The 23,118-nt window shown below is 38.0% G+C and overlaps 1 protein-coding gene across 4 annotated transcripts in view; it reads right to left on the minus strand.

The window, feature by feature from the left end:
* Nucleotides 1-23,118, minus strand: part of LOC121514167 (A-kinase anchor protein 13) — a 227,232-nt gene that overhangs the window by 157,031 nt on the left and 47,083 nt on the right. For all 4 annotated transcript variants that reach the window (XM_041794284.1, XM_041794292.1, XM_041794277.1 and 1 more), the window contains exons 3-5: nt 12,932-13,085; nt 5,070-5,233; nt 4,344-4,515 (exon numbers count right to left, since the gene is read on the minus strand). In XM_041794284.1, coding sequence (XP_041650218.1) covers nt 4,344-4,515; nt 5,070-5,233; nt 12,932-13,085 — 490 coding nt within the window. The remainder of the gene's footprint in view (nt 1-4,343; nt 4,516-5,069; nt 5,234-12,931; nt 13,086-23,118) is intronic.

The raw sequence follows: 23,118 nt of genomic DNA on the forward strand, positions 1-23,118 counted from the left end.
TACACCAGCAAACCCCACCCGCAGCAATAGACTTATGCCAAAACAGCCCAAGAGAAGGCGGTAACATATATGCAACATAAAGCTGGTGGCAGCCATTGCTATTGGCTTTAAGAACATCTAATCCCAGCCTGCAGCTACCACCTCATACTCCTCAAATGACATTGATTGATCCAACCGTTTCCACTTCCTGGCAAATGTTGTAAATTGGAGCCTTCAAGGTGGATTTGTCTGGTGACAGTCTGGCAAATGCACCTGCTTTGCAAGGTTGGTTTCCACACATGCACTACTAACAATTTTCAGAAAATTTCAGGACAGCCTGCCCCAGGCATCTTTTTAAGTTGCTCATTCATACATGTCTGTCAAAGCGGGAAGTTTTCCCTGACTACGAGTGGTGGGGACAGGGTCTCAAGATACAGAACACAACATAAAAAAGACCTGTGGAAATCCAATACTGCAGAAATGACATGGTCTGACTCTTTCATAACAGCTATTGCCATGCTATCAATACTGCATGCAACTGGATTCATTTACAGTATACATTAATTAGTTGTGAACACACTTGCAAGAAAACAACACTATAATGCAGCTTCATCATGTGCACCAACACTGCACTGGTTCTGCACCGGTGGTGTGACATGGAGGTCATCCACTCTGCTTTCTTGCTCATAGTGAATTTTCCTGACTTTACCGCAGTAATCTTACTCTTATGCTGGCAGGAAAAGAGTCAAGTTAAAAGGTTCAACGCTAGGGTTTCACCAATTAACCAACCTGAAAATCTGTGGACATTTTTCCAGAGCTTTAGCATATGTGAGAACACCAATTAAGCATGTAACACTGTACAAGATGACCATGCTGATTTTGGGCCAAATCCCCCCCTTATGACCAAAGTCAGTGAAAGCCCGATTATTAGATGGTCTTAAGGATTACGATGACAAAATTTTCTGTGATGTGAGGTGTGTTAAGAGCTATCATCCCCTCTCTGAGATGATGATGATGATCAGAGACGCTCTGATCTCTGGCTTGAGATCATAAATACAGAGAAATATACCGAGGGGAAAGCAAAGGACAGTTCAGGAGACACAAGCAGGATTATGATGTGGAATAGAACATCTGGAAGCAAGGTGACTGATTGAGGAAGCACAACAAACACCACCGTGGCAACAATAGGAAACGTGAAGCACAAAGTCAGATGAATGCCAGAGATGGAGAAGCAACGACACTGAGTGTTTATAAAAACATGTAAAACATACCACAATCAAACTGTCAAGGGAAGGAGTTGGACTGAAATTACAGTTGCAATGGCTGTAACTGGTAGTGAACGGCTTGTGCTAGGCTTTAACTATCTGCTAAAAAAAAGATGCCAAAATATGCAGGTTATACATACAGACAACCACTGAACTATCATGTCGTTTCATGTCATGTCTTCACTGTGATACAGAGAGCACTGATCACACCAGATAAAGTTTAGCAGATGGAGATGGTTGAGCTTTAAATTTGTGACCATAATATAGGAAATCTCAAGCTTGATGCATCGCAAACCTTCTAACAACTTTAAATTACCCTGAAGAATTACTTTTACAGAGATCACATTGACTGTTGTAGTTCCTGAAGGCTAATTGATTGATCAATTAATCAATCATTGATGCTTCCACAGGAAACCCTGCTACAATAGACAATTCCCAAGCAGAAGAAGACCAACCACCAAGGTAGAGGTATTTCACTTTTAAGATTCTGACATCTTTATAAGATTTTATTTAAAACTCTTATGCCAAGAAATCTGTCAACAAACTCAGTTGGAACCAAGCATGTTGAAAACATAGTCATCATTTTTTAAATAAAGGCTGTACTATGAAATATTTGTATGACAGCTAGTCTGCTGAGGTGTGTGGGCATAGTCTGAGCGCTGCTGTCAGCTTCATCAACAACAAACAGGCTTTGGGTGGAAACATGAAAAGAGGCTGCCACAAGCCACTGGTTTTTACTTGATTTTTACATCTCCACAGACAAACATAAAAACACCTTTTCATTCTAGTGTCCTCTTTCAGTCCCCTTAAACTCATCTCTATCAGCACCTAATTTGCACTTCCTTACAAGGTTGTATTATAGTAAAGTATAATACGTTGGCTTACCTGCTTGGTGACTAACTGTTTCATCAGTTTGTTTAAAAATATATTTGTGGATTTCTTTCTAATGATTTGACTTTTTTAATTGTAAGTATTTTAGGAATTGTTTTTCTGCTATATGAATAAAGTTTTGAATATTACTATTATTAGAGTTGAAGAAGTCGTAGTATTTAAAGCCAGTATGCCAGAGTTTAATCCAGAGGTGGAGATCATACAAGAACACTGAACCTCATTCACCTTCTGAGGAGTTTAACAGGTTTTAAAGAGAAACTTGTATCAAATTCATGAAGCTTTTCTTAAACTGCAGGGCTGTGTGCAAGCACCGATGAGTGTGCACACATCAGTGTATGTGTAAAAGTGATCACAAACCAGACTTAAATATTTGGCTCTAAAGAGGAGGTACTGCTGCCCCCAGTTAAATCCAAAAGGCCTGAATTCATCATTTATTCAGCACCAGAAGTGAGTATTATACATATGCTTCAAACAATTAATCAGATGATATTATTCATTCAGATAGCATCATCATCAGAAACAACATACATAACAGGAAAAAGATGCATTCCAGATTAATTTTAAAACTAACAGTTAAATGGGGTGTTCCTTTTTGAAAATGAAATTGACTTAAACTTGCAGTGCAACTTACATTCATTAAAAACTGATAGTTCTTAGTCTTTTATTGTTGTAATTCAATGTTAAATCATAAAATTCTTACTAATCTGCTAAATGAACATTAAAACTTTGACATTTTGCATTTAAAATCAGTTGTAGCATGGTTAAATTTGTACTTGATCATTTTTAGGTTATATACTTGTACATATGGTCTAAAAACAGGAAAGTGCTACTGATTAAAAGAATGCAGTGAAATATAATCTGAAATTATAGATTACTTCACTCTCTTAATTTAGCATATCTGAGTGCTTTGTGATTTGTTCTTAGCTAAGAACAAATCACAGATAAAACTTTGGTGAATGTCAGAATCTACTTAAATGGCAGGTCTAAAGAACAGGTTATTTCTTAAAAACAGTTGATAAATGAGGTCAGTGTACTTAAGCAAAAGCACAGTCACTTGGACAACAATTAACTGAAGTTGGGGTATAGATAGCCTGGTGGTAAGGCAGTGCTGGATGTATGCATGTCTCACCCCCTCTCTCTCTCTCATCCCTGTTTCTGGCTCTATCCACTGTCCTGCTCTCTATATAGAGGCATATAAAGCCCAAAAAATATCTTTAAAATCAGTTTACTGAAGTAGAAATAAAATTACTGGTCTATAAATCTACTCCAGTGAAATTGAAAAGTAATTAATTTCAAATTCATTTAAAGCACTAGTGCTCACTTTTATACCCCAGTTCAATCGAAAAAACACAAGAGACATTATATCAGCTATGTTGTATATGATAAATTGCAATGCAGCAGCAAATTTAAGATATAATATTTGATTATCCTGACTGTCTTATACTATGTGGTAGTGTAAGCCAAACACCTGGTCAGGTTCATGAAACTGAAGAGAAGTCCAGACCTATTTCTTTTGCCATTTAATTTAAATCTTTTACTCATTAACAGATGATATATAAAATGTAGTCAGGTACAATACTTCCCCAAAATATACTTAAGTAAATGTAACATTACTTATTGAAAAATCTACTCAAAAACATGCATGTGCATAAATCATGTAACCCCATACTGCACAGTCATGTTGAGGCTGTAAACTGTGTCAAGTTGTTTGTTTGTTTTCCAAAAGCTAGCGTCATGACCCATTTCAGAGTAGTTCTTATAGACAGAATAGTTTTTTATTATATTAACTTCCCCTTAAAAATAGTGTAAATGTAGAGAGTGATTAAGCCAAACATCAGTGCTTACAATTAAAGTAACATGTTTTCAGTTCTGCTGAATCTGCCTTGGCATAAACAAGCTGCCGGATTAATCTCTATAAAGGACAAGTTAAACTAGAATCTCCTCAGCGTTCAAACATACACAAACAGCACTGTCAACCTAACCCCATCTTTTTCTCAAGTTTAAGAGACTTTCTGGTCAAAACTGTGACAGTTACTGCAGATATGAGACACATGAAGACAAACACAAAAAGAGGTGCCATGTGTGTCATTACGAGCACTGCAGCTGTAATTAACTAGCATGTTTCTGCAACAGTGCAGAGACATTCTGTCTGACTTTCTGTGTTGGGAAATTACATGCTACAGACATCCCGCTGCCCTCCAGTCTCACCAGTGTTGTTGGTTAGTTTGTTCCCCAGTAAGCTCCATCCTGGCGGCAGAGCAAGGTGGTGGAGGGCCAGCGCTAGGCTCTCGTCCAGACGTTCACACTCCTGCAGGGGAATCTGACACTCGTCCAGAAGCAGCGCACCATCCAGGCCATCTTCTCGACCTGCAGTACTCACCTGTGCAGAGGATGATTACAAAGATGAGTTAAGTTTTTCAGAGGAAGAGGTAAGGCTTAGTTTGCTGGAAGCAATCACTTTAAGACGCTCAGCATAAGAGCATTAAGTAAATGCCAAAAGTACAATGTAAATGATGTAAGACACATCCAAATGTATTACTAAGTTCAATTTGGGATGTGCTGTTATGACAAGAGGAAATTATTTTTCAAGTTTAAAAAGTAAAAACATGTTCTATTATAATCTTTCATTTAGAGCCCTTGGGGCTGTTACATTATCATCCTCTTTGGCAAAGTAAATTAAATATCGTGTTTTTTTTGCATGATAAATTTTGCTAAAATGATTTCATTAATTCAGGACCAAGGACTGTGGATCACTAGTCTTGTCAGGGGAAAAGCAATAAAATGACGGTCTTTTGTCTTACTGTCACTTGGCCCACATTGCTGTATCACTTGTAACCATGGCAACCACTTTCCTCCTGATCTGCCACAAGCCTAAACTCTAGTGGTGCTTTCACTTTTCAATTAGAAACAGAAATTATCTGTGTTTTTGCTCACCAGAAACTGTGCCATGTCAAAAGCCAAGTCCTGAACGAAGCTGAACCGTTGCTCCGCCAACGAAGCAACGAGACCCAGACAGGGCATTGGGGCCTCAGGGGCGTCAGGAACTCCTCGGCTGGCTGAGCACAAGGTGACCAACACCATCTCGCAGCAGTCATGTGCTACAAGAAGACAAAAGAAGAGGCATAGAAAAAAGGAACAGAAAAGAGGGGAAAACAGAATGAGAAAATGGTAAAAGAGGACTAAAATGAGGGTAATATACATTTAATTCATTACCCAAACATCACTTAATAGATTAATTCTCAGTCATCTGTATGTTTGTATCCTCTATAAGAGAGGAGGAAAATACCCATAAATCTGGGTACTACTATTTTGTAATGATATCCTGAGACCTGTTAAAAATTAATACCATATTTTGGATTCATTGGATTCATTTGCTGTCAGTGAAATGCCAAGTGATATAGGAAACAGAGACTTTTGGTCATAAACACCCAAATTTGATTATTTTTAGCGCATTAAATGCCTCTTTACTATCAATATTCAGCATAGTGATATTATCATACTGTACACATCAGGCATTTACTCAAAAAGAACGATTTAAGTCAAATAACTGCAGGCAGAAGAGAAAGACTGGATAAAGACACATAAGTCACAGAGAAGGCCGTGTAATAGTCTGTAAATTAGAGGCAGGGATGTCAGCATTACACATTTATGAGACAGCCATGCAGAACCTTATTGCTAATAGCTAAATTAAAGAATAAAGAAATGGAAGGTATACCACCTTGTTTAAAGCACTGCAGTATTTTGCATGACAGTGAGGCATTTATCATATCAACAAATCCTTGTCAGTAAAGGCTTGTCAGTCTGTTTTTACACTGCAGATTTCATATGAACAATCCTCACTCAGTTCAAAAGCAGGCCTGCAATGTTTGAGCATTAACATTGCCTATGTGTGGCTAGTAGGAAACTTTAGCTACATTTGAGCAAAGCTGCAACCTAATAAGAGGCTGTATTTTAAATAACACCCATCATGTGTGATTGGATACAAGTGAATAGCTTTAACGTAATGTATGGATTGATATCTGACAGTTCAAACTGCATATGGAGGTGGTCTGGCACACAGTAATCCATACTGGTTCATGTGTGTCAATGCTCATGCATTCTGGGCAGCGTTAAGGATGGTCTCCTTAACTGGGAGAACAATGCCGTCCTCCTTTGGATGTAAACGATGATGTATGCAGTCATTTCAAATGGGTAGACGCTTAGTTGCATGTCATCCTAACTTAAATATCCGGTGGATATGATCTGTTAATACAAGTGTGAACGCCATACTTAGGTCCTGTCTGCTCGTTTTCAGGTCACCCTGCAAAGATGTTAATACACAGTGTGGACAGCTTTTAAGTAACGCTGAATAATAAAGGTAAGAGTTATGAAAAGAAGTCTAATATGAAATATGAAACAGCTGTAATCTGAGGCAGATAGTAATGGTAGGCAATATGGCTTAAAAGAAGAATGCATCATAGAGCTACATAACTCATCTAATTATCATGCTTAAAGTGCTTAATTGTACAGTTCCTCTATAATCTTTATTTATCAAGAAAAACCTGTTGAACAGTAGAGCCATGGGTGATACAGCATGATAAATGACCAATTTAAAGTAAAATAATTAAAAAGTAAGCTGCTTTAGTTTGAAAAACATGATAAATGCTTACTGACTCACTGTTATACTGTCACTGTTTGCCAAGACTTCTTTAACGTCATTAGAAACACATGCAGGTCAAAATGCCAGCTGTTAAAAAGTCCCATGGCTGATTGATTACATTCGTGATCAACTAAGGTTAAGATGTTAAAGCTTATTAAAGGGCTGTGCTGTAAACTTGATTCTCATTGGTTGGTTACAGCGTTCTTAGCTGTATGTAAAGCAGCCTGCAGGTATCAAGAAAAGATCATTGCAGAAACAAAGCTCTTATCAAAATATGGAGGACTTAAGTCAAATCAGTGGCAGAGAAAAGTCTGTAATTTAAAGTCAGTAAATCTACTGGGACAAAAGTTAACCAGGAAGACAACAGTTGTGATACAGCAAGAGGTTATAAGACACATAGATATTTTATTGTTCAGCTATAGTAAAACAATTAAAGAAAAACATAGTAAAACAATAAACCCTGTATGACAGAATCATAGACTGTTTAAATTGGGGTGTCCAAACTATGGCCCAGGAGCCAAATGTGGCCCACTTTGATTGGCCCACAGCAAATTTTGAACATAAATTAAAATTAGAACATCAAGCTTTTGCTTGACTGTACTGTACTTCCTTGATTCAGCACAAGGCAGTGCTCCCATGCTCATTCTGTAAACAAACATTTTGACAGGAATTTATTTATGTTTTAATTAATTTGTGACTACATTTAGATGACACTGTAAATGGTAAACATTTTCGCAACCAAAGTAATAACGCTATCTTGATTTATAATGCCTTAATTAATTACCCCATTAAATAGTGGCACCAATAGTGTTCCAGGTGTGTAGCCAGTGGTATCCAGATCCAACCAGGTCCCCCTGATATCTGACTGGTCTCCCAAAAATCCTTAAACTGACTGGCCATTCGCCTTGCCACATGAGTGTCAGTTACATCATCCAATGTTTTATCAGGCGTTCTAAGGCCGTAGAATGGCAGTCAGTCACCATAATGGAAATGCCATTTCCATCGAAATTAAAGTATATCTAGGAGTAGAGAGGTGCATTTGAGGCTGACCTTAACCCTCTTGGCAGACAGCTGCAGCATGCCCATCTGTCAGTTAGTTCAACTGCATCTTTCCCCTCATAAAATCAGCATAGGTACCTTTAAGAAATTTTCAGAAGTGATTTAGGATTGGGCGGCATCCAGTATTTAATGCCATAATACCTTCACCAAATCATCCTGCTATACACAGTATTACTGCCACGTGATTAAAAATCACATTATCCTATCCAATCCACTTTATTTATACAGCACATTTCAAAAACATTACATTTACATTACATCAACTTAAATAAAAAATAAAACCAAAGTGAACATAAAAACACCATAAAAGCAAAAACCCTTAGAGGCAACTACAAACAAATAAAATGCACACAACAAAGTAATTAAAACAAATAAACGTCAGTAAAAGAAAATAAAAGACACACAGGAGATCACACAACTCTCATGCTGAATTAAAAGCTAAGCAGTAGATAAGGTGGAGAGCATTCTGTTTTACAGAGGTAACTCATTCCACAATTTAGCAGCCACCACAGACAAGGCTCGATCACCCAGGGTATACTGGAAGGGGATCAGACAAAGCCAGCATGCAGAGCACATGCCCTGTGTGCAGAATGCCCACCTCCACACTCATTTCCTTCAATCATTTTGCAAGATCACATGCCTGACTAGAAAGGATGTGATAAGCTCCAGAGTGCACTTAGTGAGTGAAGTATGTGTAGTTAGAGGGTCAGAGTTACAGTATGCATGATAGGGGGTGTAACTAAACTGTCTGACATGTGGGCATGTTGTAGCTTTTTTATCAAGAGGCTTAAGGCCCACTTCAGCTGCACCTTTTCACCTGTTTCTAGACGATCAAAAGTTGATATAGCATTTCTAGTTTTCCAGATATAATGTGTGATATCACTAAGACTCCATCCATGCTTTTCAAGTCTGTACCCAAAGAACAAAAACAGATGCTTACTAACAATATTCATTAAATTTGAACCTCCTAGTTTTGTTCAATTACAACCAATAATTAAAACAATCAGCTTCAAACACTGCTGACTTGCAACACTGACCTCAATCATATCTAATTAACACCAATAAATATTTATTTGTCTTAATGAAACATGTGTTAATTATTCTCACTAATCCCCTTTCAGCAGTCATAATATCAACCTCCACCTGCCACCAAATTAACAACACATTATCTAATCAGTGGACTGAATATTTATGTAAATGAATTTTCAGTTGTCACAACAAAAAGAATGATTAAAGAGGGCTGTGGTCCACATGTATAGCCACTGTCAAAACAAAACTAACAGGGAATAAAAGCTCTGCATGGCTGCCTCAGTTATATGTGTGATGCTGACAACCCTGCTTCTAATTTACAGGGCATTACACAGCCTTCTGCATCAATTCATCTCCTCCTCAAATGCCAAATCAAACTCAGTGAAAGCAGAGCCCCGTATCATTTGAAAATCTTAAAACTTTTCCAAAAAAATGAAATTGATAGGGCTCTTTTTATAAAAGATTCCAAAATTACTGATCCAGTTGTTTTGGCATCTAATTTAGCCTGTGTCTCCGTGGATAAAAAGTAACACTAAGACAATGAAAACTTTTCAAAACTGTGATACTTGACAAAATGCAATCTATGTTCATTTAATGGTCAATAGTATCAAAAGTAGCATAAAAGAAAGTGTCAATCTACAATCATATTTTTGGACCAAAAGCTGCTATGATTGAAAAAAGAGTACTGTGTGAACTGTATGCATCTGTCAGGAAGATTTTAGTGTCAAACACTGACAATATATTTGCACAGTTTAGACAGTGGGCTTTAGAATACCTGAAATTTTAGTAATCACAAACTAAAAATGGCTTATTATTGAGGACTTTTTTTATTATCATATCATTATTATTAGGACTTCTATATATGAAGCTTTAGTATCAAAACTGGTATTTAGAAATTTTCATTTTAACTAGTTTCATATAGTTACTTGTATCTAGACAGCTCTACTACAGAATAGGGGTGGGAATCACAGGTCTGCTCATGACACCATGCTATGAGATGTGGTGTGATATGATATAATGTGATACAGTACAATAGGTTTTGTAATGTTATGTAAGGCTATGTAAGGTTATGTCATGTGATGTTACGTTATGAATCATATCATGACATTACGTTATGACACGTCATGTCATGTCACAAATCGATAGGATACCATGCGATACATGGTCCAAAACAGCAATTCTGCAATGACTGATGTAAAATACAGTAAAATTGCAGGATATTACATAAAAATATTTTATTCACAGATTCAAAGAATATAACAAAAACCAAGATGAAACAATGCTATCATTTGTTCATTCTGCATCATTCACATATCATCTCTTTTCAGCATAAAGCGCTGAAACTGCTTCTTTCAAACTTATTTTGGATACAAAAGTGGTCAATACATCTTCTCCTTCTTCTTGGCGTCGTCCTGCTTCAGTGTTTTCTTCTTCTAACCCACTGCTAGTGCTTCGAGATTAAATCAAGTTTCAATTTCAATCAAAATGTTGTCTTCCCAAAATCATGAAAATAAGATCATCCAGGTTAACAGTAGTGCTGCACAATTAACTGACATAACTGCATGAAAGGCTGCAATTATTTTTGTATTAAGTTGTACTTGAAAGGTTGATAAATAAAAATGCCTGCAGAAAGGCTTTCAACATTTTAATAGTGCCACTATTGCTCCTCATAGAGGTATCTCAATTTTCAAAAACATGAAAACTTTTATTTCTGGGAAAAATATTAAGTTATTTGAAAGCAGTACTGTAGAAAGTTTCTTTTTTTAACGCTATCTCATATTTGTATGTTTTGAGTTGATAAATAAACACTTCAAAACTACCATTATTCTCTGCATTTTCCTTGATAACCAATAAAGTAGATTCATGATATCATTTATGTATTATATAGTTATTACAATTGCACATTATGACCAAATCGTAGTTCATTAGTTAAAGCATTACTGTGCTGCATGCCGTGCTGTACTCATTTTAACTGTAGAGGCCATAAAAGTAATTTTCTTGTTTCTATATTGTTACATACAGTGCTTTTAGAAAGTATTCAGACCCTCTTCACTTATTCAATTTTGTTATGTTGCTACAGTCGATTAAATTGATTTTTATACTTGCTAATCTACACTCAGTGTCTCTCTATGACAAAGTGAAAACAGACTTTTTTGCAAATTGATTAAAAATAAATAACTCAAACATCACAGCGACATTAGTATTTAGAGCCTTTGCAACACTTTAGCTCATGCTTCTCCCATTTCTCTCAGACTTTGCGGAGATTTTCTAATCCTTGATTGGAGTCAACCTGTGGTAAATTTAATTGATTGGACATGATTTGGAAAGGCATACACTTCTCAATAGAAGGCCTCACAGCTGACAATGCATATCAGAGAAAAAAAAACAAGCCATGAGGTCAAAGAAACTGCCCGCAGAGCTCAAAGACAGGATTGTTGCAAGGCACAGATCTGCAGAATGCTGTACTGAAGGTTCCCAAGAGCACGGTGGTCTCTAGAATTCTCAAATGGAAGAAGTTTGGTACAACCAGGACTCTTCCAAGAGCTGAATGCACTGAATATTGTTGTTAAATATAAATATTTTTGTATATTCATATTACCTCCACCGATTTATTCTTATTTATTGCTTGTTTTTCAAACTGTTAAGAGTGTTTAATGTGGATAAATGCAAAAGCTGCAGATGTTGTAAAATCAAGTTGTAGCTGTGCTTAATGATCATAACCCCATTATCAGTCTAAATAACCATGATGTTTTATTTGCCATAATCCAGCAGCCGAATCCACTGCTAACTTCTCATGTCAGTAAACTTCACATTACCTTTATTGATATTATAAGCACCACTCTGAGGAGTCATGAAGTATTGATGCAGTGTAATCTGTATAAAACACTGTATGTTTTTAATCAATTGTGGATATTCTGGGCCAGTCTATCAATAAGAGGATAACACAAGTCAGGACTGCTGCATTGATATTTATTCCCACTACAACATAAGCAGCTTCCAGTTTAACTACATTAAGGTTGGAATGCCTCGCTCAAGTGCATCTAAATCGAAGCTAGAGTAAAGATTCAGCATTCTGTATCTACAGTCATTTTCCCAGGACACTTGGCACTTCTACACTGCAACCTTGTGTTGGGTCACAGGGCGGCTCGCTCTGAGCTCTGTGTGTAATGATGGAGAAAGCACTGAAGCAGAGCCAAACTGTTAGGAGAGAGTAGCACCTCCTCCTCTGACCTCCTCTGTCAGAGGGCCATAATTCAGCTGGGCTCTTCACTAGATGGGACACTTTTATATGCCCCTCCTTTTTCTTCTCAACATTCATATTAGATTTGTCCTTAAATCCTGGATTTTATACCATTAATGTTTATTAGGGTGTCACAAGTATTTCTGTCTGCCTCTTATTAAGCCTTAGTTTCCATGCTGCCCTTTTTGTTGCTCCTAAAGCAAGAGTTGCTCAGGAGTTATCATTGACCTATACGCTGGCTGAAAATATTCAATACTGCAAGTAGATGAAGTGGGATGTGCTGTGGTAGAACTGATTAACAAGCAGACTCTGGAACAAGTGAAAACAAGGCAATTTCTCTGTTTCTACATCACTAAATTTGTTTAAAATTTGGAGACTGGCATCATCTATTACTGTAGTTTTCTTCTGCAACGATAATAATTTCTGACTGCCCTGGCTAAATGAGTGATGCAGGGGCAGAATAAAACATCCATTTACCTCTTGGATGAATGAAACAGTCCAACATTTGGGAATGTTTGATCAGCCCTTAATGCTGGTTTTAAACACAATAAATTACAGTTATAAAGGATTAGACAACACAGCAGTTAGTTGTGATTTTAACTGTCACTTTAGTTTGTTTTTTCATTGACAAACATTGACCCAAAGGCTGCCTAAAACAAAGACTGCTTCCAGTGAACACTAACAAACATGACAGCAAAATTAAAAATAGATTTAACACGTGTTGGTTACAGCAGTTGGATGTTGTAATTGGAGCTGCTTCTCACAGTTCTGTTGGAGGTGACAGGAAAGCTCCAAAGCAAGCTGTGGGTAAGAGGGACGGGGGCTTACCGGGACATAGCGCCTGCAGGGTGTCATGACTGCTCCTTAGGGTGCTGGTCAGGTGCCTTTGTGTGCTGCCAGTAAACAGGAGGAAGTAGTCCACACCCTCCTCATCCCCAGCCAGCTCCTCATCACTGAGCTGCACTGTGATAACACACCGCCCCTGCAGACAGAGAAAGAGGGAAACCAATAAAGATTGGATTCATGTAAACAAACAGATAGATTAGAGGGTTTTTGCATAACTTTCTATATTAAAGAGGGGAAGTGGAGTAAATGACAAACTCTAGGCTGTGACTGTCAGTCTTCTTTGTTCCACCATTTTTTTAAGTACATCTTATAAGAAATAGATCTTTGTCCACTTAGACAGTATAATGAGCAAAAAATGCACAAAAAAATATGGCACAGACACATTAATGTAGCCATAACACTGTAGAGTCTCAAAAGGAAACAATTCTGTCATTTAAGGATGTTTAGTCCAAATCTGAAGCACAAAGTATCAACATCCTCCTCTGTCACAGGGTGCAAATGTGCATGTTTATTAGTCTCTCATTGATAAAATCACAGGCGATCAGGAAGAGGAAATCCAATTTCAGTATGTCATTTTAAAATGCATTTAAGGAAAGTGCTGATGTCAGATGTGAACTGAAATCCTTCACAGCTGGATCGAGTTACAGATTCAATATCTGGGCTCAAAATCTTAAGTGTGATAAGATTTAGCATGCAGAGTTTCCTGTGTGCAATTCTGTGTGCAGGATACGAGTCCTCACAGCACTTCACTTGTTGAACAACAAACCAAATACCTGGAAGTTTATGATTAATGATATTAAAGTGACTCATATAATCTGGAGAAAACGAGAGGCGGCAAACTGCGCTGATAAATGAAGGTCTTAGGCTTTCTGATGCCTGTTTTTACTCCTTCTAGTTCACAAGAAATGTGTTCACCTGTGTTCAGTGATCTTATGTAAGCTATAGCTTTTATTATGTGCTCTTTAACTCAGCACAGGCTGGCATTGCTTGACCTGAATCAATCTAAACAAGAAGCAAAGAAGTATCCACTTGAGGCTGGCTACAAGCTTGAGTCCTTAAAGTGCCCATTTTAAAATGTCCTTTGACCATGGAAATAAACATGTTTACAGCATTTTGTCTGAATAGGGTAGTTGTTGAAGAGTTTAATTTCTTTAGAACTATCTGTTTTTATCACATGTAGGAGTAGAGTTATGTATTACTAGAGGTGTGGGTATTTTAGTGGTTCCAACCATTTTCCCTTGAAACCTCCTCCCCACCTGATCTATGAAAAAGCTGAGTTCCCTCAAGACTCACATGATTGAAAAAGTGATGCACTGTTGTCACTTACCAACATCAAATTGAATTGTGTCGCTAATAAAACCAAACAAAAATAGGTGTAACCACGTTTTTCTTACCTAAAGACATTTGTCTGCAAGCATTGTAGCAGAACAAGCTTAGAAAAAAATGAAACTTAATATTTATAAGTAAATCTATCTTGATTAGTGTTTAATTACCTGAAAACATTTTTTTCAATTAACCCAGAATAAGCCCTTTAATAATACGTAGGGAGGGTTCCCTTCAGAGATGCTGCCATCTTGGATTTTCGGATTTTTCTATGGTACAACAGAACAGCCAAAATAACAGATACACATTTTTTACTTCCACTGTTTGCCACAGTTTCCACCAGAGAAATAAGCACAAAGTGGGTCTTGGATGTTTGGCTGGGAAAACAAAATATGGCAACATGTCTGTGATGTGCTTTTATTGTAAAGAATACTTCTCCATCTCTTTGTTCAGTCACGTTTCATTCCATTGCAGGCCCAAACTGCATCCTATCCATTGAAATCATTAAAGTAGCTGAAATGCTTAATAAACTGAGGTGATGACACTGGTCAACGATATTTGGGTCCAGGGCCTGAGGTACCAATTATGGGGTAAGCCTGGGTGACAGAATACACAGGCAATGGCAGATGTCTGTGTAGGTTCTCATCCATCCAGGTCATGGTTATCTAAATCTTGGTCTGAGAGGGGGCACCTGGAATTGACTGAAGTTGTTGAAGAACTAAATTAAGTCCAGTGTCCCCCTTTGGACCAAGAATTTTAGGTGGTTTCCACCAAGCTGTCTGGTTCAGTTCAGTAAGGCATTGCACACGTTTTTTATGCGTTTCCATATAGTAAAAGTTGGAAAGAGTCCCAAGAAACCGACCTGTACTGTCCCACTTTTTAGATAGCTGATGGAAGAGAATAATCATGGTCCATCACAATTAATCAGTGCAAAATAATAATTAGAGATCGTATTAGAACAGTAGCTTCCTTCCTTATGCTTCCTAGCGTACATTATATGAAAGCTGTTGGAAATATTTGAGGTTATGTTAGTACTCAACTAAAATAATGGAGTCATTTTAGTTTGAAAATTCTACATATTAAACCTTTTCAATCCATATATGCATATCTTATACAAACAATAATGTGCTTGAATGATACAGTGTGTTTCTCAGTGTGAGTTCTGCTCAGTTTATTGTTCAGTCTGCTCCTTCTCAAAGAGACAGCTGTCTTTGTTGTGGCTGGAGCATCGGGGTGAATGATGAGGAATCATCTGAGGACAGACCGAGGGGGAGGAGAGGAAACAAAAAATAGGGATATTGTTCAAAATTAGCTGTTTTCCACTGGAGGACAGCAGCTCGTTCACGCCGAGGAGGGATAATGGGACATTTCATCCCACTTACTGAGACCACAGTTGCACTCTTTTCTGCAGCCCAGCCCAACGTGAACATCCTGCAGTGATGGCCAGTGAAGGCTGGCGTCGAGGTGATCTTAACAGTCAGGGTTAAAGGTGCTTCCTCCCTCTCTCATAAAGTGGTAGCCTCAGGGCCTTGTTCCATACAGGAGGGATCAGAAGGTTGACAGCAGCGAGGCTAACCAGCAGCCTTGGCAAGTCTCTGTTTGGCAGACCGCTGCTGCTGCTGCTGAGCAATGTGAGGGGGAAAAATGTGTTCAAAGGCGACCACAGAGCCCAAAGGCCACAGGGAGACAAACAGCCTGCAGTGATTCTCTGAGAGCCACGACTAAATACACTTGCATTATGAGGGATGCTGGCTCTGCTTTGCCATGCAGAGAGGGTCTCCACTTTAACATGCTGAGCAGAGGCTCTGGCATAAATGAGTTGTAGATGGGTGAGAGCCAGCAGGCATGACATTCGCTCCATTAAAAACTCATCTTTTATCCTGAGTCCAGATTGGAAATTAGGGTTTGGTTACACTGAACTGATTGATACCTCAGTGGATTTGTGATTTTGCACTTCATGTGAAAATGAAAATGTATTAGTTTGGAATAAGCTTTACATTCTCACTGCGAACAAAAGAAAACCAGAAGAAGAAATGGTTTTCTCTCGACTGCTGAAGACAGTTAGGAAATCACATCAGCCACAATATTACCTAGCTGTATTTAGCATATTATCTGCTCAGTGGGGTGTGGAGCTATGCTGCGCTGCTTTATTTGGACAAAACTTATATCAGCTCATTATAAATAGCATCGTATCTTGGTGTTTTTAATTAAACTTGATAAATAAATTCCAGTCATTAAATAAAGTCTAGATTGCATGACCTCACTCTCCCATTACCTCCTCACATTTGATTGTTTGTAATCAGTCCGTTAGCTATGAATTCACATTTGAAGAGTGACACTCCTAGTACAATAGAATATCCTCTGAATGAGACCATTGTCTGCCTTTTTGGAGGCAAATGTGTTGGCAGGGGGTGGAGGTGGAGACACAAAAATGAGAAACATCTGGGAAAGGCAGGAAAAACAGCTGCACAACACGCACATACACAGACTGAACCCAAAACACTACTAACAAGTCTAATGATAACAACTAAAAAGGAACATTTTTAAGTGACACACGTGTCCCAATTAATTCAGAAACACAAAGCGGCCATCTTACAAGCAACAACAGCTAATGTGTAGCAGCCCCGGTGTGCGGCTGTGCTCTCTGCTGGTTGTAAGTGCTTAACAGAGTGACCTGCTGGGGTATTGACCTGCTAATCATGGAGCTTCAACAGGGAACAGGCAGCATCAAAAGAACAGCTGGAGCCTATGAACCCAGCCCCCTTCTTTTAATATGCATGTGAGTGTGTAGCCTTTTTCTACACATCCTGCAGCTGAGCTGGGTTCAAGCACCAAGGTGAGGAGGGGGTGGTGGTTGGTCTGTTACAGAAACTGTTACAGAGTCTCACTAAAACTGCTTTTAACGATGAATTTCAAACTGTGTTTGCAGTTTAAAGCAGTATAATCCTTGGCCTTAGCTCTAACGTAGTATTCTGCTCAACTTTACCTTGCAAACTGAAGTAGAGTTGCATGATTTGGTAGTAATGTGCAATTGTGATTATACTGGACAATACTGCAATTTGCGATTGCAAGTACAATATTATACTTAAATGGTATCATGAGTCTACTTGCTATAAATATGCAGAAGATAATGACAGTTTGGAAGTGTGTATTTCTCAGCTCGAAACTTAGCAAAAAAGTACAAACCTGAAGTTTTTACAGCACTGTTAAAAACAACTCAGTATTTAGAAAAAATACTTTTTTTTCCATTTGCTCCTACAAAGTACAATATGGGCACTAAAAGGCCTTTCTGCTGACATTTTCGTAAGCCTTTCAAATACTACTTAGCACAAAAATAATTGCAGTCTTTTGATGTGGGTATGTAGTTACACAGACTGACATCACGATTGAAACTGCTATTTGATTAATTGTGCAGCACCTAACTAGAGCGCTATACATAAGGATGCAATTCTGAAAACTTCAAGAAAATGTCAGACAACCTGAAATCCTCCTGAGTTAGTTAGTTACAAGTCTGGGCAGTAAATCTATTTCATATCTAAATCAAATGTATGGAAAATCTGAAAAAATTAAAATATTCATTTTCTCTTGAACTTCCTCTCCACTCAGGCTTTGTTGATTGAGTGCAGGACTGACTGGTGGAAACGCTGTGTCAGGGTGAGAAACATTGAGACTATTTGTACTGGCTGGATGAGCAGAGTGAAGTCGTTTGTGACTGAACATTAAAATAAGTTTTAGAATAAAGCACTGTTAAAATTAATACTCTATAGTATTATAAATAGAGTAATAGAGCCTAGTTATAACATGGCTGCGCCCATTCTGCGCCGTTTGCATGGCTCTGTCATTTTATACAGGGCAGTGTTTCCCCTGCCATTCCATTAGGGGGGTGCCCTGCCTTGAACATCGAGTCAATTATATTTACATGTATTTTTCATATCACAAGAGTAGTCATTCAAGCACATTTTTTCCTATAGAGCAGGTCTCTACTTGGTCCATTTACTAAACAAACTAAATAGCCTTATGTTGTTTATCTTGGTTACATGAATGTATTTATTTCTGCTTGTTCCCTCTGACTCTGCACTGACCAGAGAGCTCCGCCCCCTCCTCCCCATGTCAGAGCTGGGGTCTGATGTTCCCGAGGATGCTTTGGCTCAGTATCATGAGAGAGAGTTCTCCAATGCAACTCATTTATCCTCTAAAGTAGTGAATGAACTGATGCCCCGCTTGTTTTACGTCTGAGATAGTTAAACGAGCGCTGGATTTCGGTGCGAGATTGCATCAATTGCGCCCAATTTATTAAATTCTCGCAACAAGTCTGACACTTGTAATAGCCTACTGGAAAATCCTGCAATCCCCCGTATATCACGCTGCAAACTGACAAACGGGTGGGAAATGTTAAAATCAGCAAGGGCTGAGCTCATGTCCAAACCAACTCCCTCTTGATCTTCTCACCACAGCAGGCAGCAATAAACACGGCCCCTCACAGGTGTGTGTGGGCAGGTGTGCTGTGAATATCGGAGGGGATCAGTTCCTATACAGACTGATACCTGACGATCATTTTAACATTCAATCATCAGGGATCAATAAACTGGAGGACGAGCCTTTTTGTCTTTTTATTCCTCGCGTGCATGTTTCTCACAGAGCCTGATGCTATTGGCGATATTTATGACCGTTATTTACGCTCTTAAATAAACCTCATCCACATGCAGATTACGACAGAAACTCTTCAACCTTTATAAACATAGGAGTATTGACAAGAGATCACACAGGCATAGAGACAACAGGAGGACACGGAGACACGCAGTATGTGTGAATAATAATAGTGAAGAGAGAGAAAATGAGTGGAGGACAATCAATCATCATAAAGAACATTTACCAAAATACAAAATCTTACCTATTAAAAGTATTTTATTTTATATGTTACTATCAACGGTTTCCTAAATCATTTTTTGGTTACTTATTTGTTAAATCTGTCAGATGTCAGACTCATTTACATGTAGGGAGGCTTTTTGACAGCATAGATAAACTTTATACTTCACATTGGTATGATACAGTCCTAAAGTTACTCCTGATGTGGCAGGAAGGCAAAAAGTTCATTTCCAACCCTGTCATTCAGAGATGCATAAATAAATAATCATAGATATCAGAATCACATGAACACCATGATTCCCTTAAGTGTTTGCCCCCTAGGGGAAACACAACAGGGAAAGGGTTTATATAAACAACTAAGTCAACCTTTGTACTTTAAAATTATGTATAATATATAAAATACAATATTATTTCAGGATGCATAAAACTGTGTTTTTACCAACATGTGACATCTTTGTTTGTAAACTGATTTCAGCCAACACAGATATTGATGCTGACATATAAAGGTAGGTAAGACCTAAAATCTCAGCACTTAAATTTCACTTTAAAGTTTAAGGATGACCAAAGAAAAAACACTGAAGTCTTTAAAACACATGACTTAATTTAAGGATGTGAAAAGTACCTTAGCTGAAGTACGTCTGTTGGTCTTGCTTAAACTCTACGAACTTCAACACAAAATTTACAGCCAATTCAATAGTTACATATATGTTACAATGTTATTTAGCAGACGTTTATCCAAAGTGAAGTACATCTTACAGGTAGACAGGTGTTCCAGGAGACATTGAACCAGACATTGACTGTGAACTGACTGGGATTAAAACCATCAAACTCCCAAACCAAAGTCAGAAATGTAACCCACTGAGCTATCCAGCCTCAGTATATCAGCAGATATTTTACCTGTCAAAACTGATAAATGACTTTTTTGCCCTAATATTTGCTAATACACATATGTCAATAATATTGCACTACCCTAATATTATACCTTATGCTACTCCAAAGGACATTTTTTAGCTTACACTCAAATCCCAAAAGGAAATCCATATTACTTTTACTTTGTTATTGAAAAATGGTACTAGTCATTATTTTTATTTATTTATTCTTTTTAAAGCAGGAAAGAAAATTAATTAAAAACTTAAATGATGTTTGGTGTGAAAAATTCAGAGGTTTAATTTCTAGGTTATATCAGTTAGCTGGTTGTTCATAAACAACCCTCACAGTGTGAGTAAATGTGTGACAAGAGAGGACGGGGCTTGAGTCCCAAGAGTCAGAACATGATGTAAAGAAGAGCAATGCAGGATCGGAGGACAAAGCAAAGACTCTGCTATATGATACTATATAAAAGGAGCGTTTGACTCAATGTAAACTCTACATGCAGTTTCACATATGCACAGAAGAACTGAAAATAACACACTGGCAAGAACATAAAGTATTTTCGGAGAGTCAAAGGTTTTTTTGTAAAACTGTCTAGGCTTGTGGTCTGATCATAGACCATTAATGTCATCAACCCCATCTTAATATGACTGTCTATGATCACACATACAGCTCATCCAAAAAAAATCCAGGGTGCTTTCAGGAGATTTGTTTCAATTTGAATGTGGCTATATGCACAAAATCTTTAAAACCTAACATTCTTAGGATGAACTGCATGTGTGAATGCAAAAAGACCCAGATATATGGTATTACTGAATTATCGCCCCTTCCTAACGCCTGGGTGGCAATGGTGCAGGGCACGTGCAGCATCACTTCCTGTTTAGTGCTGCAACTGTTGCTTTGTGCTGTTTCTCATGTTAATAGATGAAATTTGACTTTTGTCACATTAAGTTTAATTTGTTTGTCAAAACAAATGCATGTCTGTTCCAAATATTGGTTATCAGTCTCATGCAAAACTAATAATTGGCATAGATATTAAAAAAACAAAATCAGTTGACTAATATAGAATATCAACTTGCATGTGACCAAAGACAGCAGAACAACCCACCCACGATCTCCACTCATGTAATGAAACAGCTTCATTAAATGTGTGCTCTTATTTGCTGCTCTTTTGTTAATATTGTAAATGTGCTAAGCTACACAGAGAATCATAATAAAGGCAAATGCCATCATAAATGTGTTGTATGGTAGACATTGGAAATTTTCAAGAAGGAGTGCATCTGTGAAAATGGCTAAGTTACTAATAATAAATGTCTTAAATGTGGCTTTAATCTGACTAAAGGAAATATAGATTTTTGCTTAACTTCAGCCACCAAACAAACTGTAAGAGAAGGCCAGCACCTTTTTCTCCTCCTGACTCACTATAAATGCAACAGACTAACCTCTCTACCTCTCTGTTGAGCCTGTTGCATAGAAACAGTTTGAATAACTCTATAAACAGACTACACCTTAAATTTGATGTTCTGTAAAAAGCTGCCTTATAAAAAACAAGGTAAAGGTTTATGGATGCACTTCCCTGATGGAGTGATTCATACCTGCTGGCATTTATACATACTGTAAGATTTTTACTTGCAGGGGAGGCTAACTCGGTATCAGATGCTTTTCTTGGAAGCAGAATAAATGCATTTTTTTATTCTGTTTACCCAGAAATGTTCCCACTGGGTAATTTAGGAGACAATTTACAAGCAATCTTACAAAAATGCCAGCAAATTTCAAGAGACAAACTCACTAAATCAACTCTGGCTCACAGATTACACTGACATTTTACTGAAAAAGGTCCTCCTTTTCAAAAACACCAGGAACATCTAGAGAACTGTTTGCTTGTGTTGTCGTGTAGCCGCAGAGTGTCTCATAGCTTAGAGGTCACAGCTTCCTTCACTACGGCTGCTTCTGTGCCCACAGTCATGTGTCCTGTGTTAAACACTGAACCGCTACCTGCTCATTTAATTGTAAGGCATGCTGGAAAACACTGTCCACTAAATGCCAGGAATGTAAATAACATGTTTACATGCACTTACAACAAGAGTCTCTCTTTGTTATTAAAGAACGCTTCTCTTTAGAGGAGTTTCCAGCCAGGACTAAAAAACACAACAAATCATGTCTTCTTCACTTCCTCTATCAAATAAACTCAGCTTCTTTTACTCATCACTTCCTCATCCAAAAGTATTATCGTGCCAAAGTTATACTGCAATAACACAAAGGCCTTGAACTTTGGCCTTCTGGCTGTTTCTTGAGTTTGTGATGTAGAAATGTAGACTTAAAGAGTGTCATATTAAGTCACAGTGAATCTTAATGTGCATTTTAAAGCCTAGCCTACAATTAGGAGCAGACTACTTAACCCCTGTGAGCTATCTCACTGAGAATGGCTGTTTGAAGTGTCTAAAATCTGAAGTCTAATGAGGCCTGTCGACCCGCCTGGATCCTCTGAAGAGTCGGACTGTAAATCACAGATAAGGTTGTCTGGGTGGTTAATGTGTGAGCCATTCTAGCCCTAAGACACACACACAAAACACAGTCTGACACATTTTATTTTCTGGGTGCCTTCCTCACCGACTGGTGTTGCAGCATTTCAGTGTCTCCATGGCATCTAACGAGGCAATGGCTCAGTTATACTGTGCCAAAAAGTCAGAGAAAGCTGGCCCAGGACTCAGCAACACAACCAGACAGTCATGCTGTGCTGGTGTCTGAATCCTACTGAACAAATCAATTTTTTTGTGTCATCAAAGGCATGAACTTTCAGCTGTTTTCCCACATGCATTCCTGGAAATTTCTAGAGAATTTAAAGACATCCTGCCCCTCGAAACATACCATGTTGCTTGTTCACAAATGTCCCTCAAAGTCTGAAATTGTCCCTTTGGGACAGGGGAGAGATGACTCATCAGTCAAAGTACGAAATAAAAACGTCATTGTAGAAACCCCAGAGGAGAAACAAGGCAACAGTTTCTGGCACTATGATGACATTTTTTACCTACATATCACTGTTGGTCGTAACTGGAAATGATCACAGGACCAACCTGTGTCAAGAACAAACATACTGGGGACCAAAAAAA

This window comes from Cheilinus undulatus, linkage group 1 (assembly GCF_018320785.1).
Source record: "Cheilinus undulatus linkage group 1, ASM1832078v1, whole genome shotgun sequence".
Classification (NCBI taxonomy): domain Eukaryota; kingdom Metazoa; phylum Chordata; class Actinopteri; order Labriformes; family Labridae; genus Cheilinus; species Cheilinus undulatus.